Raw genomic sequence first — 17009 nt, 5'->3', positions numbered from 1 at the left:
ATTTAGCCTTGTCCTATTTGATAGCTTGTGTCTTTTTAGGATTAATTAACAAACAGTTTTCCCTTGCATAGGAACTAATTAGATTTAAAATAGAAATCACCTGATGAATTCCTCACTCAATGTCAACAATTTGGGAGTGGCAATATATTTATAGATCATATGCATATATATGGTTGCTACAGTTGCTAAAATGAGAAGAAATGTCATAACGAGCAAGTAGCTGCGTGGTTTGGGTCGCATAGCTAAAAGCTAGAATTTTGGAGATAGTGGGTTTGAATTCCACTGTCGGCAGCCCTTAGGATGGTGTTTTCCGTGGTTTCTCATTTTCACACCACGCAAATGCTGGGGCTGTACCTTAATTAAGGCCATGGTTGCTTCCTTCCCACTCCTAGCTCTTTCTTATCCAATAGCCGCCATAAGACATATCTGTGTCAGTGCGACATAAAGCAAACTGTAAAAAAAGAAAAGAGTTCATTGATATATAGAGTAAACATTAGTGGTCCTAGTACAGATCCCTTTGAAACATCGTTTTTTTTTTTTTTAATTGTTCCAGTCTGTGGTCATACTGTGTTGAAAACAATATATTGTCGCCAATTGGTAAGGTATGAAGAAAAGATACGAACAGCAGAAGGACTCAAATATATCATTGTCATTTTGCTAATAATATTTCAATATTTAGTGTCAAATGCACTACTTAAGTAAAATAAGTACAGTCACTTTCATCTGTAATTCTTAGTAGTGCTGTCCTTGCACTATTGTCATTTCTCAAAACTAGATTGGAAGGGGTCACACAGAGAATATTTTAACATGTATTGTACAAGTTGCTTATAGATCAATTTATATAGGACTTAAGTGCTGAAAAAATGCATAAAGGAGGGAAGTCAAATGCTATATCAGCTTCGTGACCTTTTTAGAACTGGGACAACCTGTGCATTTTTCCACTTGTATGGGAAATAACTGCATGAGAGACAGGCACCAAATGTTGGTAATCATTGCCAATATAATATCCAAAATGTTAGTAATAGAAAATAGGAATTCATCAACTCTTGTTGCATGTGATTTAATTGACATCACTTCTCTTCTCACTTCATGCTCTGAGTAAAAGTATCACACCCTTCGTGGTGTTGAGGTAGCAAGAAAACATTATGAGGTGTATAGTGTTTTGTGCAGAGCAAGAGAGCAAGTATTTTGAACATAGTTTGTAAATACAATGGTACTACACAGTAACAAAATTTCCTGCTTTAGAGTAGATCACCCTGCTCCACAGATAAGGCAGAGAAGTTGTGACATTGAGAGTATGGACTGAAAATCTACTTCTTCAGAGCACTTGTTAATTTAGGCCACTCAGCTTACTGACTTGTATATATCTGAAGCACACTGTGTAAGAGAATTTCTGTCTGTCACTACAACTTTTCATTCATTCATTCATTCATTACTATGTTTTAATTTCAGGAATCACTATTTTCAAATAAAATTAAACTCAACATTTATTTAAATGACAGTCTTGAAAGTCACACAACTACAAGGAGAAATAATGACATAATAATTTCTTTAAATTAAAGTCCCATTTTCTCAAAATTATTTTCATTTTTATTTGAGGGCATGTCATCAATTAAAGCAAGGATCGTCAGAAGGAAACCTTAATCTATTGTATATTTTAAACATGGCACTTCCTTACTCTTGTTCACATTCATTCAATTAAGTACCAGAATTCCCAAAATAAGAATGATTTGGATGAATGCATTCCTTCCATGCTTAAGTCACTATGTTTAGACTAGTTGATCATCTTCTGCGTGGATGCTAGTTCATCATGAAGACTCGGAATGTTGGAATGAAATTTAGTTCCATATGAAGATGGGGATGTCTGTAATTCTAGGGATGATTTCAGGAGCTCTGACCTCTGAAAGACAGGCTGTAAAAAAATCAGAAACTTTTCAAAATTAAATATTGTCAGATGTCTAAAGAATACAACTCAATATTTATTGTTGCACTCTTAACAAATGAATAATTAATTCTTTCCTACAGTGTTCGTTACATGAGAAGTTTGCTTAAATACCACTTGTCTCCTTTTTGTGGAAAATGCAACTTTAACTATTTTTCCCCCTAAATTTTTCAAATCTTAAATGACAATTTCACATTTGTATTAATTTCTGAATTTACTTGGTATAGTTATTACAGATAGAGGAGCAACACAGATGTAGACCTGATCAATCCACTATTGATCACTTCTCAGCTACTAGGATGTTGTTTGAGGAAAACTGGGGAGGAATTAGACCATATTAGATGTCTTTCTTGGCAAAGAGAAGAAATGTGATCACATCCCTCATCATTACATTTGGGAGTATTATTTAAGAAGGTGGTAACAGAAGGCATTGTGGTAAGAGTAAAACAATTATACCGTGACTCTAAGAGCTGCATCCAAGAACCAAACAGTTAGGTCTGGATAGTTGCAGACAAGGGGAGTGAGGGAAACTAACCCCACTGTTCTTTATAAGCATTATGGATTAAATACATATTCAAGACAGTCAAGAATAAATGCAAAAATACAAATGCACTGGTGTTTGCAGATGATGTCATGGTATGGGGTGGGAGAGAAGATGATGATGACAAATACATTGGTAGAAAGAATCAGTCAAACCAAAAAAAACAGTACCGTATGCTTGGTGATGAGCAGAGGAAGCAAAGCAGTCAAAATGAGACTTTGACAGCATGAAAATGAAATGGTTCAGCACTTAAATACCTCAGAAGTATTCTACTGACTGAGAACAAAGTTACATGTAAAATTAGCAGCAGGGTTAAGGCAGGGGCATCCTATTGCATTCTTCTCAACAATTATGGTGCAAAAGCTGTCCACAAAAGTGAAAGTGGAACTTCATAGACCTACTTGCTACCCATGCTGATCTATGGACTAGAAGCGCAATTTAGAACATTCAGATACTGTAGTTGTATGATGTGGTATGTACTGACTGCATAAGTTAAACAACCACAATACAATGGGGAGAGACAGGAAGAAGGCAAGAGTACCGGTATAAAGGTTTATCATGCTGGAAAAATGTATTCTGTTCATAGAAAACTCTCAGCTTGAAGTACACCCAATTCTTTTTGAGTGTACCTTGGCAATTTAATTTCATCATTGAGAGAATGTGCCACCATTTTAAAAGTATATCAATTTGCTTCCTCTAAACACTTCATTTGCGATGAGTCTCCTCTACCTACTACTGCACATTATGACTTTACTTTTCCGGCATGAAACACTCAGCTCTGAACTGAATCCAAGGAGATCAATAGTTTTGGTAATTAAAGTTAGCAGCTGCAGTCGCTTACGTGAGGTCAGTATCCAGTATTCGGGTGATAGTAGGTTCGAACCCCACTGTCGGCAGCCCTGAAGATGGTTTTCCGTGGTTTCCCATTTTCACACCAGGCAAATGCTGGGGCTTTACCTGAACTAAGGCCACGGCCGCTTCCTTCCCACTCCTATCCCTTGCCTGTCTCATCGTCGCCATAAGACCTATCTGTGTCGGCGCGACGTAAAACAACTAGCAAAAAAAATTAAAGTTAGCACTTGTTTTGCCACTGCACGACAGAAACTGCTACAGTTGACATCATCCAATAATAATAATAATAATAATAATAATAATAATAATAATAATAATGATGATGATGATGATGATAATAATAACAGTGATGCTTCAGAATGTCTTTAATGAATAAAAAAAGTCCTGATCGAGAAACTGGATCCCAAAGAAAGGAAGATTTTGAGGAAGATCTTAGGTCCCATCAAAGACAATGGGGAGTACAGAAGACGGCATAAGTGACACGCGAACACGATTTTGGTGGCCCGCAACATGAACATAATAATGTTTTTATATATGTCTTGTACTACAGACAATACATATCTTATAGTGTTTCACGTGTAAGAAATAAATATCAAAACTCTAAATGCTAGTTCCATCTGGACATGCAATATGACAACATTGCTACACGGATAGGTCCAAAAGTCAAGTGAGATAACAGTGTCATTTTCTGATGGTTTTGTAGACGGATCTTGCAAACATGTTTTCAGTGCCAAAAAGAACAGAAACTTAACAAAGGTAGTGACCAGATTTTTCAAGAACAGTGGACAAGGAAATTCAGACTGATAGAAAGATGTGTTACCTGTGTTTAAAAACAATTGTAACTCGCATATTTAATGTAGAGACATTTCAAGACTAATCATGCAAATGTTTGTTCCATGCCAAATGAAGAAACAATACAGTTCATGTCACAAAATATTGAACATTACACAAAACAAACTAGTTCTTTTGTAATATCTTTTCAGCCAAGGAATAATATCAGTGCAGCTGTTTCCATCTGTCTCACTGCATAGTACAGCATGCATGGTAAACTGCTTTCTGATGGTGAATTCTTGATATAAACTTCCTTATTGATGTCCAACACATTATTTGAAAACTTCCCTAACAAACAAAAAGCAATTGACATAATGAAAGGAATGCCAGCCAGCTGAACTGCTGTCAAGGATAGAATAATAAGAATGAGTGAAGAAGTTTTGGAGCAATTGAAAGCTAATTTGGATAACTCCCAGATGTATGCAGTAGGCTTATGTTTTGATGAAAGCATGGATGTGACCTTACAAGCAAGGATAGCTGTTTTTTCTGATTTCCTTGCAGAAATGTGATGAGGTAGAAATTACTTAAATTGTCAAGCATACAAACTACGAAAAGATGGAAAGAAAATGAAGCTAATGGAGGAAGTGAAGTCCATTAGCAATATTCGTATTTTTGATTTTCATACCTAACTAGCTGTAGTACCCGGCGTTGCTCAGATATTTTTTTGAATGTTTACCTTAGATTTATATTACCAGTTAGTTATGTATGAAGTGAATTTTTATAGCAGTCCTTTGAAGTGCTGATTGATATTTTACAATCTATTATGTAGTTTTAGAGCTATTTAGATGTGTTTTATTTCAAGTTTTAGATTATTTAATTTTTGAGTAAAACTTTTTCCTTGTGGAAGCTTGAATTGACTGGGAAGTATTTGATCCTTTCAAAAAGAAAATAGTGATAACTATATGCATTTACCCATTGCGCTACAGATATCATGTACACAATTTCAACTGTTTTTGCATCTGTCACCAATAAGCCTTGCGACCCTAAAAGCAGTAGATTCAACACTAAACTCTGTCATTTTAGACTATTTACTTTCAAGCCCCTCTCAATCCCCCGTCTTAATGGAGGCTGAACGTGGACCTAAATGGTATCCAGAGCATCAAAATTCATATCAGCGACACATAAACAATGGATTTGATGTAAATATTGGTTATTTTCCATTATTTTTACACGTCATCCTCTCCCATTTCCCACCCCCCAGCAGGGGCTGTGATGTTTCATCCCTACAGTATTATTTTTTTCAGATGGTAAGTCATTATGTGTAGGCCTCCAAGTATCGTTGAGAGCTGTTCTGGAACATACCCACATACATCCATAATGTTGGTTATTTTTACATTCATTTTCACCCCTTGTCAACCTCTATACTGATTGCCACTTAAGTATGACTTAACTATGCAGAGTCTGACAGTTCAACTCAGTGACCTCGTAAACAATGTATTCAACATTAATATCAGTCATTTTTGTTTATTTTTATACTTCAACACCTCCCCAGGAGTGGTAGGGTTGTTTTACCGACAAGTATTTTTTAAATATTATAAGTCATATGTGTACCAAGTTTGTATGAGGGCTGTGCTAGAATAAACACACATACATCCGCAATTTTGGTCATTTTGAACATTTTCCTTTCCAACCCTTCTCATCTCCATGCCGATGGGGGCCGAATAATGACATCCAGAGTGTCATTATCCACTTCAGCGACCCCAAAAACTATAGACTGTACGTTAATATTTGTCGTTGTCTATTATTTTTATATTTCACCAGTCTCTCTGTGTTTTTATAATTCATCCCTGCCCCATGGCAATTTTTTCTATATAGTAAGTCATGTGTGTACCAAGTTTGGCTCAGAGGTATGCTAGAACATATACAACTATACAAATATGTCCTTAACCTGATTACCTGATTCGACATTATTATTGTTCATTTTTAGTTATTTATATACATTTCATCCCCCTCCCCTAGTGGTTCTAGGGGTGTCCTATCCTAAACAGTACTTCCTCCAGATAGTAAGTCATACTTGTATTGATTTTGGTTGATAGCTATGCTGGAACATACATAGGTTACGTCCATTATCTTGATCATTTTGGACAATTTCTTTTCCATACTTTCTCATCCCCTTATGACAAAGGGGGCTAAATTGAACTTCAACAAATATGAATGTCACTGTTCATCTCAGCGACCCCAAAAAGTATGCATTCGACACTATTTTCAACTATTTGTATATTTCACTTCCCTCTTTGCCCCCCCACCAAGAAAGGGTGCTGAACTTGGACTTATAAAATACCCGGAGGGTTATTTTTCACCTCAGTGACCCCAAAAATTATGGATTTGACATTATGTTCGAATATTTTATATATTAATCCCTCTCGCTCCGACCTCTAAGGGGGCTGAATTGGAACTTACACAAAATCCGGAGTGAAACTAATTATCTCAGGATTTCTGAAAACTACCGATTCGAAACTATTTTTGATTATTTTTATATATCACTCTTCTCTCACTCCTGAATTGATTTACATCGATTTTATTTTATTTTTTTTTTTTTTTGCTAGTTGCTTTACGTCGCACCGACTCAGATAGGTCTTATGGCGACGATGGGACAGGGAAGGGCTAGGAGTGGGAAGGAAGCGGCCGTAGCCTTAATTAAGGTACAGCCCCAGCATTTGCCTGGTGTGGAAATGGGAAACCACGGAAAACCATTTTCAGGGCTGCCGAGAGTGGGGTTCGAACCTACTATCTCCTGAATACTGGATACTGGCCGCACTTAAGCGACTGCAGCTATCGAGCTCGGTACATCGATTTTAAAAAATCCGGAGTGTTACTATTCATCTCAGCAACTCCAAAAATGATTATTCGCCACTATTTTCGATTACTTTTTATATTCCAACCATCTCATCTCCACCCCTACCCCTAAAGATGCTAGGTGTGTCCTGCTACCATGGGGGTAGTCTCCTGCTAGTAAGTCGTAAGTATACCAAGTTTGGTTCAAATCACTCCTTTAGTCCTAAAACTATGGATTTGATGCTATTATTGATAATTTTCATTTTCACTTCACCCAATTCCCATAGGATTTCTAGGGGTGTCTTGCCCCCACACTTTTTTTCACAGATAGTAAGTAATATTTCCAACAAATTTAGTTGTTAGCTTTGCTGGAAAATACACAGATTCATCCATAATCTGGTCACTTTGGTCACTTTAGTTTTTCATTCTTTCTCACACCTATGCGAAAGGGGGCTGCACGTGAAATTATAAAAAAACTGGAGTGAAATTAATTATTCAGTGTTTCCAAAAACAGCTGATTCAACACTATTTTTGACTATTTTTATATATCACTCTCCCCTCGCCTCCTCCACAAAGGGGGCTGATTATGGACTTTAAAAAATCCAGAGTGTTATTAATCATCTCAGCGACCCCGAGAACTACAGATTCAACACTATTTTTGATTCATTTTTTATCACATTGTCCCCTCGCCCCATCTCAAACGGGGCTGAACTTAGACTTATAAAAAATCCGGAGTGTCGCTATTCATCTCAGCGATCCTGAAAAGTATGTATTCAACACTATTTTAGGTTATTTTGGGATATCACTTTCCCCTCGCCCCCCCCCCCCGCCCCTATGGGTACATGGGGTGTCTTAACCCCACGAGGTTTGTCAAAAGAAATCCGGAGTGCCACTATTCATTTCAGCGACCCCGAAAAGGATGTATTCAACACTATTTTCGAAGATTTTCATATATAACTCCCCCTTCGCCCTCACCCTGAAGGGGGCTGAACTTGGACTTTTAAAAAATTCCAGAGTGTCACTATTCATCTTAGCCACAACGAAAAGTATTGATTTGATACCATTTTTGAATATTTTATATGTCACTCCTCTCACCCCCCCCCTCCCCCTCCTATGGGTACATGAGGTGTTTACCCCCACAAGGTTTGTCAAAAGAAATCCGGAGTGCCACTATTCATCTCAGCGACCTCAAAAATTATGGATTAAACACTATTTTCGACTATTTTTATATATCACTCTCCCCTCGCCTCCTCTTCAAAGGGGGCTGAACTTGATCCAGAGTGTTACTAAACATCTCAGCGACCCCAAGAACTACGATTCGACACTATTTTTTATTCATTTTTTATCTCACTCTCCCCTTGCCCCCACCTCAAACGGGGCTGAACTTGGACTTATAAAAACCCAGAGTGTCGCTATTCATCTCAGCAACACCAAAAAGTATGGATTTGACACTATTTTCAATTATTTTTATATACCACTCCCCCCTTGCCCCCACCCCAAAGGGGGCTGAACGTGGACTTTAACAAAATCTGGAGTGTCACTATTCATCTCAGCAACACCAAAAAGTATGGATTCGACACTATTTTCGATTATTTTTATTTGTCACTCTCTTCTCGCCCCCCCCCCCCCACCGCGCCAAAGGGGACTGAACTTGGACTTTTTAAAAATACGCAGTGTCACTATTCATCTCAGCGACCCCGGAAAATATGGATTTAACACTATTTTCGATTATTTTCATATATCACGAACCCCTCGCCCCCCCTCCAAAGGGGACTGAACTTGGACTTTAAAAAAGTCTGGAGTGTCACTATTAATCTCAGCAACCCTAAAAATTATGGATTCAACACTATTTTAGACTATTCTTATATATCACTCTCCCCTCGTCTCCTCCTCAAAGGGGGCTGAACTTGGACTTTAAAAAATCCAGAATGTTACTGAACATCTCAGCGACCCCGAGAACTACAGATTCGACACTATTTTTTATTCATTTTTTATCTCACTCTCCCCTTGCCCCCATCTCAAACGGGGCTGAACTTGGACTTATAAAAACCCAGAGTGTCGCTATTCATCTCAGCAACACCAAAAAGTATGGATTCGACACTATTTTCAATTATTTTTATATACCACTCCCCCCCTCGCCCCCACCCCAAAGGGGGCTGAACGTGGACTTTAACAAAATCCAGAGTGTCACTATTCATCTCAGCAACACCAAAAAGTATGGATTCGACACTATTTTCGATTATTTTTATTTGTCACTCTCCTCTCGCCCCCCACTCCAAAGGGGACTGAACTTGGACTTTAAAAAGTCTGGAGTGTCACTATTAATCTCAGCAACCCCGAAAATTATGGATTCAACACTATTTTAGACTATTTTTATATATCACTCTCCCCTCGCCTCCTCCTCAAAGGGGGCTGAACTTGGACTTTAAAAAATCCAGAATGTTACTAAACATCTCAGCGACCCCGAGAACTACAGATTCGACACTATTTTTGATTCATTTTTTATCTTACTCACCCCTTGGCGCCACCTCTAATGGGGCTGAACTTGGACTTTTTAAAAATCCGGAGTGTCACTACTCATCTCAGCGACCCCGAAAAGTATGAATTCGACACTATTTTAGATTATTTTCATATATCATGACCCCCTCACCCCCCACTCCAAAGGGGACTGAACTTGGACTTTAAAAAAGTCCAGAGTATCACTATTAATCTCAGCGACCCGAAAAGTATGGATTTGACACTATTTTCGATTAGTTTGGTATATCACTCCCCCGTCCCCTCCCGCCCCTATGGGTACATGGAGTGTCTTACCTCCACACGGTTTGTCAAAAAAATCCGGAGTGTCACTGTTCATCTCAGCAACCCCGAAAAGAATGTATTCGACACTATTATCGGTTATTTTGGTATATCACTTCCCCCTCGCTCCCCCCGCCACCCCTATGGGTACATGGGGTGTCTTACCTCCACGAGGTTTGTTAAAAGAAATCTGGAGTGCTACTATTCATTTCAGCGACCTCGAAAAGGATGGATTTGATACTATTTTCGATGATTTTGATATATCATTTCCCCCTCGCCCCCCACCCTGAAGGGGGTTGAACTTGGACTTTAAAAATTCCGGAGTGTCACTATACATCTCAGCAACCCCAAAAAGTATGGATTTGACACTATTTTCGAATATTTTTAAATGTCACCCCTCTGGCCCCTCGCCCCTTACCGCCACGCGGTTTGTCTCCTGACACTAAGTCGTAAGTGTACCAAGTTTGGTTGAAATCGCTGCAGTGGTGTAGGAGGAGATGTAATACATACATACAATGACATTTATATATATAATATATATATAGCTAATATTTATGTTTTTACAATTTTTTTTACATCACACCGACACAGATTGGTCCTATGGCGACTATGGGATAGGAAAGTCTTACGAGTGGGAAGGAAACTGCCATGGCCTTAACTGAGATACAACCCCAACATTTGCCTGGTGTGAAAATGAGAAATCACTGAAAACTAGCTTCGGCGCTGCCGACAGTGGGGCTCAAGCCCCACTCACACCTTCGCGCCCCTAACCACGCGGCCAGCTCTCCCGATAATAATATGTAATGACAAAGTGTGTTTTATTGGGGCTTATTATTTATTTATTTACAAATAATAATATGTATTCTCAAAACTTACATATTTAAAAATGTACTTTTGCAGTATTTGCAAAATATGACCACGGAACATGCAATCAAATGTATTTACAAGATATATATCTAATAAATAACATATTATGAAACATAATCGGGAATTTGGAAAAGAAGTTGCGGGGGGGGGGGGGGGTGGGTGTTGTAGGTTGTAGCCATTCCTTAAAGGAAAATAACAAATGGCACAGTCACAGTTGAGAATAATAAACCAGACTTAAAATGGCACACTAGTTGGGAAAGGTTCACCATCCCTGGCCTATACGATATGAATAAAAATGGATAAATAACAATATTTTTTGAACACTTGCAAAATGTGTATGTGAGAAGAATCAACAGCTTATAAATCTCATATTTATTCCGTATTGGCTCAGCACAACTAAGGTTAAGTTATGAGTAGGTTCCCACCTTCCAATACTTATCAATATAATAGGTTTATTAATTACATAATATAAACCATATAATCTCTAGTACATGTTTCGTTCCGATTATGGAACATCTTCAGCTAAAATTTGACAAAATGGCAAGACAATTAAAACACATTGATGTTATGATGATACAAAAGCTAAAAGATATGATAAAATGGCACGAAGATTAAAACATATAATTATGATGATGAAATAAAATTCATTCATGTTGGTTAAAATTCAACAAGTCAGTGTTCAAATGACGAAGTAAAAACGGCGATAAGGTTCTTCTTCATGTTGGAGACGTGTGCATTTTGTTAATCTTGAAGATAAATTGGAGAAATACAAGATTTTCTTAATGTATATTTATCGGGGGAACTCTTGATAAAATAACCGTAGTTGAAGTTGAGTTGTGGTTAGATTATTGAAATGAGTCTGAAACGAGAAAAGAATGAGTAAAATAGAAAATATTTTAAGGAGAAAACCTTGTTAAAAATGTATGTTCGTGGGAATGAAGGATAATGGAGTTGATTACCTTATAGTCAGTCGTGTCGTATTTGACGTCCTCCCTTATGTCGTGTTGTTAACTGACTGAGTCCTGTGTACGTGTGTAAGGCACTTGCGGTGGGCGGGGAGTATTGGAAGGAGAGGTAAGTGACGTGAGGAGAGCGGGTGAAATGTTGTGTAGGGTGGAGTTAACTGAGGAGTGGCGTTGTGATAGGCTAGGGGAAACGGAAGGAAAGGTAGGGGGACAACTGTGTAGGGTGGAGCTAATCGGAAGGAGGTGTGTTGGTTATTTGTTGGGATTCTTTTTGATGGTTTTTCTAGATGAATCTAATTTGGTAGCCTCTTCTAATAATATATTTATATTTTCCGTAATTTCGTTAACATTCTGGTTGGGATTTCGCTTCTGATCAATTTCAATATAGATATTTTCAAGAATATTCATTAATTTGCCTTTGTTTAGCGTTCGTAGAATGGTTAAGTCCCTTTCTATCGATGTAAAACTGTGTTTATATTCGGTCATGTGAAGACTCATGGCCGAGTACTTCCTATGTTTTTCGGCATTAACATGTTCTTGATATCTTACTAAGAAATTACAGCCTGTTTGTCCGATATAACAATTGGCACAATTTGAGCATTTAAGCCTATATATCCCGGAATTTAAATATTTGTTATTGCTTGCAATGCTTTGATGATTGAAAATTAAACGTTGATTGTTGTTATTGGTGCGAAAAGCAATTTTAAAATTGAATTTCTTAAAAATGTTAGTAATCTGGTAAATATTCCCGTTATTATAAGTAAAGGTGGCGAAGGTTTTTCTTTTTATGTTCTTTTACCAGCTGCGTTTGAGGTTTATTCTTCATTTTATTCATTAATCTATCTATGTAGTGTTTTGTGTATCCATTGCTTATCGCTATTTTGTAAATGAGACTAATTTCTTTTTGGAGGTCGTTTTTGGACAAGGGAATGTTAAAGGCTCTATTTAACATGCTTAAAAAGGAACTCCTCTTATGTGCCTCAGGATGGTACGAATCTTTTCGTATGGTATTTATAGTTTGAGTCGGTTTTCTAACGATTGTAAAGGCCAACTTTTCTTCTTTCCTTTCGATTGTTAAATCAAGGAAATTTAGTTTTTTATTGTTCTCGGTTTCTAACGTAAATTTTATGAAAGGGTCTAAACTGTTGATCTGGTCTAATAAATTAGTGCTACTATTGATTTGTTCATCTATAATTGCAAAGATGTCATCGACAAACCTTAGCCAGATAATGATACCTTTTTCATCATTTAAAATTTTATGTTTCTCTAAGTGATCCATGTATATTTCAGCAAGGATACCTGACGCTGGAGATCCCATAGGAAGACCACTTTGTTGATATACTGTGTTATTGAAGGAAAAGTAATTATTGTTAAGTGTAAATTCTAGGAGTAACATAAATTCTTCTATTTCATGGTTACTAAGTTTTCTGTGTGTCTTTAAGTTGTTCTTAATTATATTTAGAGTTTCTTTCGTGGGGATCGTAGAATACATATTAGTGACGTCGAATGAGTTCAAGGTGAAAGATGGTTTTAATTTTGTGTTCTTGATAATTTTACAAAATTCTATTGAATTATTGATTGTGGTTCTGCTTTGGAAAGTATAGTACTTTTTTAGGAAGCTATTGATAAATTTAGAGGTTTTGTAGGTGGGGCTATTTCTAAAGTTAATAATTGGTCTTATGGGTGTGTCAGGTTTATGTATCTTAGGCAAAGCTCTTGCTTGTGTGCCTTACACACGTACACAGGACTCAAGTCAGTTAACAACACGACATAAGGGAGGACGTCAAATACGACACGACTGACTATAAGGTAATCAACTCCATTATCCTTCATTCCCGCGGACATACATTTTTAACAGGGTTTTCTCCTTAAAATATTTTCTATTTTACTCATTCTTTTCTCGTTTCAGACTCATTTCAATAATCTAACCACAACTCAACTTCAACTACGGTTATTTTATCAAGAGTTCCCCCGATAAATATACATTAAGAAAATCTTGTATTTCTCCAATTTATCTTCAAGATTAACAAAATGTACATGTCTCCAACATGAAGAAGAACCTTATCGCTGTTTTTACTTCGTCATTTGAACACTGACTTGTTGAATTTTTAACCAACATGAATGAATTTTATTTCATCATCATAATTATATGTTTTAATCTTTGTGCCATTTTATCATATCTTTTAGCTTTTGTATCATCATAACATCAATGTGTTTTAATTGTCTTGCCATTTTGTCAAATTTTAGCTGAAGATGTTCCATAATCGGAACGAAACATGTACTAGAGATTATATGGTTTATATTATGTAATTAATAAACCTATTATATTGATAAGTATTGGAAGGTGGGAACCTACTCATAACTTAACCTTAGTTGAGAAGAATCAAGTCAAATCAGGAAGCTATTTCTGAATTCATACAACCTCAGATTAGCTGTGAATACGTACACCATACCTGTCATCACATACAGCTTATGTGTAATAAAATGGAATGAAATGAACATCGAAGCACTTAAAACAACTGATTCGTGTCCATATGACAAGATCACAGTACCACCACCCAAAGAGCGCAGTCAGGAGAATTAATATCCCCCGTGAAACTCAGAGGCTCCAGGGTTGTTGGTATCACAAAACTATGGGCAAGACAGATAGTGAATATGCAACATTTCTAAATTTGACTCCTCTCAATTGCATAAAGTGATGTGTCAGCTTATGAGAAATATACATGACAGAATTTGAGCCACAACCACATGGAGGTAGAAAAGTTCACACGAAAATTTGCAGCTGAGTGTCAAACAAGATCATTGCCGTGCATGCAATATGGAGCAAGAAATGGTAAGACACGTAACATCTGGATGTTCAGTGCTGGTATCCACAGACTACTAGGAAAGATACAATCTTGCTGGAGCAGTTGCCATGAAATTATGGTTTGGTCACAACAGCAGTGGAATTGTACTACTCATACAAGCTGGCCAACGTATTAAAAATCAACAGATACAAACTGTACTGGGACAGGAGCATCATGACTGACAGAAATGTGGCACATAATAGACCAGATGTCACTCTATGAGACCACATTGCCAAATATGTCTGGATGGTCAGTTTTGCAGTGAAGTAAACTTATCAAACAAAGCTGCAGAAATATCAACGTGTCACCATTTTGAAAGTATATAATTTCTTTTCCTCTCAACACTTTACAACACTTGTGATGAGTCTTTTCTACCTATAGTACATTATGGCTTTACTTTTCAGTTAAAGATCAGTGGCAATTGGACCAAGTAATGATAGTATCAGTTGTGGAGCAACAGGACTGGTGTGTAACAACCTGAAACAGTCCCTGAAGAAGTTTCAGCTGTCCATCTGTCTGACCAGAGACAAAAAAATCTGTAGTTCTCAGCACCTGCAGAGTTATGTGCAATTTCCTCAATTACAATTCAGTGAAAATTTAGAAGTATGACTGTGCTCGGTAATTATTTATCCAATCTGAAGTACCAGCTGAGATTTCTGTGCACAAAGTAAAAAATAAAAATAATATGTTTTCTATTGCTACAGATTTTAAGAGATGCTGGAGTGTAGGAACTTCAAGTGTTCATTAATATGTTAGAAGTAAATGACATGGAAATGACACAGTTAAACACTTTCAAATGCCAAAAATCTTATACTGTAGTTAGGATTGAATCCACCACTTGAGGAAAAGGAGGCTGAAAATTGTGTCTTTGAAGTTCTCCTTCTCTCTTTTTATACCGCCCTCAACCAACCATCAATGATTTATTTCTGAACATATTTTCTGAGAGTTCCTATCCCCTCTACAAGCATTCAATCTTTATATATACACTGCCTGACAAAAAAAAGTTAAGCATCCAGAAGGAGTGGTCCAATATTATCCCATTTCAGTATACATGCATACCATTGATGTGCGAATAAATGATTAGATTTAAAACAATCTGTAATGTGTAGAACACCCACCAGAGTGCATTCGTGATGGCACCGTCCTATTGTTGATAAGTCAACTGCTGTGAGTCAGACAGTTAAGCAAGATGTTCAGAAAGGACTATGTACAGTACAAAGCACCCACGATGCCTCGCAGACACGTTAGACAGCCTATGCACCAATTGAAATGGCGTATGGTTTTTAGTGCCGGGAGTGTCTGAGGACAAGTTCGGCTCGCCAGGTACAGATCTTTTGATTCGATGCCCGTAGGTGACCTGCCCGTCGTGATGAGGATGAAATGGTGATGAAGACAACACATACACCCAGCCCTCATGCCAGCGAAATTAACCAATGATGGTTGAAATTCCCGACCTTGTCAGGAATCCAACCTGGGACCCCTCTGACCAAAGGCCAGCACGCTAACCATTTAGCCATGGAGCCGGACTATGCACCAATTGACAGCATTTGACAGAGGACGCATTGTTGGACTGCATGAGGCTGGTTGATTGTATCGTGCAATTGCCAGGCATGTGAGCCATTCAGATGTCACAGTGGCCCGATTTTAGTCTCAGTGGGTACATGAGGGCACCCAATTATGTCGTGCAGGTTCAGGTCAACCAAGAAACACCACCCCGAGGGAGGACTGTTTTATGGTGCGCCAAGCATTGCGGGATCCCTAACTTCGGCACCCGCCATCTATGAACTTGTACTGGAGACTCTATAACATGCTGTGAGTTCCTGCACAGTGTCTCAACAACTCGCATCCACCTGATTGGGGTTTTACCACCAATGATACCAGAACACCAACACCTGCATTTGGAGTGGTGCCTTGCCCGGGAGGCATGGACAGAGGACGACTGGCATCGCATCGTGTTCAGCGAAAAAAACCCATTTCTCCATAACCTCCGATGACCATTGTGTGTGCGTTTGGTGGTGTTGAGGGCAGAGGGCAGATTTTGCCCATATTGTGGAAAGATACACATGCGTAATCCCTGGCATCATGGTGTGGAAAGGCATAGGATATGCGTTCAGGTCACCTCTCATAGTGCTTTGGCAGACTTTAATGGCACAACAATATGTCACAGACATTCTGCGTCCACACGTCCTGCCCCTTATGGCACAGCACCCTGGGACAGTGTTCCAACAAGATAATACTGTCCACAGACAGCACGTGTGTCTATGGACTGCCTAGAGCATGTTGAGGTCTTCGCATGGCCAGCAAGATGCCCGGACCTCTCCATCAATGAACACGAGTGGGATGACATTGGAAGGGGACTCCGTTCCAGTACCAACCTGCGGGATTTGGAGGGACAGCTGCAACAACTGTGGATGAACTTGCCTCAGGAGAGGATCCAAAGGCTATTTGACAACATTCCGAACCGCATAAGGGTAGCCAGTGGGGGTGTGACACCCTACTGACCTGGCACCAACATTCCACCTGTAAATGCCAATGGTCTTGTCTCTTTCAGCTCATACTGTAATCAGTTCAGTAAAGGCACATGGACTTTCAGC

At 38.3% G+C, this 17009-nt stretch overlaps 1 protein-coding gene across 4 annotated transcripts in view; it reads right to left on the bottom strand.

Annotated features, from left to right (window-relative positions):
* Positions 1 to 1469: 1469 nt before the first annotated feature.
* Positions 1470 to 17009, bottom strand: part of LOC136879173 (EF-hand calcium-binding domain-containing protein 4A) — a 659860-nt gene continuing 644320 nt past the window's right edge. For all 4 annotated transcript variants that reach the window (XM_067152938.2, XM_067152939.2, XM_067152935.2 and 1 more), the window contains one exon: positions 1470 to 1912. In XM_067152938.2, the coding sequence (XP_067009039.2) occupies positions 1775 to 1912 (138 nt within the window). In that variant the 3' untranslated portion in view covers positions 1470 to 1774. The remainder of the gene's footprint in view (positions 1913 to 17009) is intronic.

The sequence above is a fragment of the Anabrus simplex genome, chromosome 8 (genome assembly GCF_040414725.1).
Source record: "Anabrus simplex isolate iqAnaSimp1 chromosome 8, ASM4041472v1, whole genome shotgun sequence".
NCBI classification, from domain to species: domain Eukaryota; kingdom Metazoa; phylum Arthropoda; class Insecta; order Orthoptera; family Tettigoniidae; genus Anabrus; species Anabrus simplex.
This window is presented reverse-complemented; position numbering and strand designations above follow the sequence as displayed.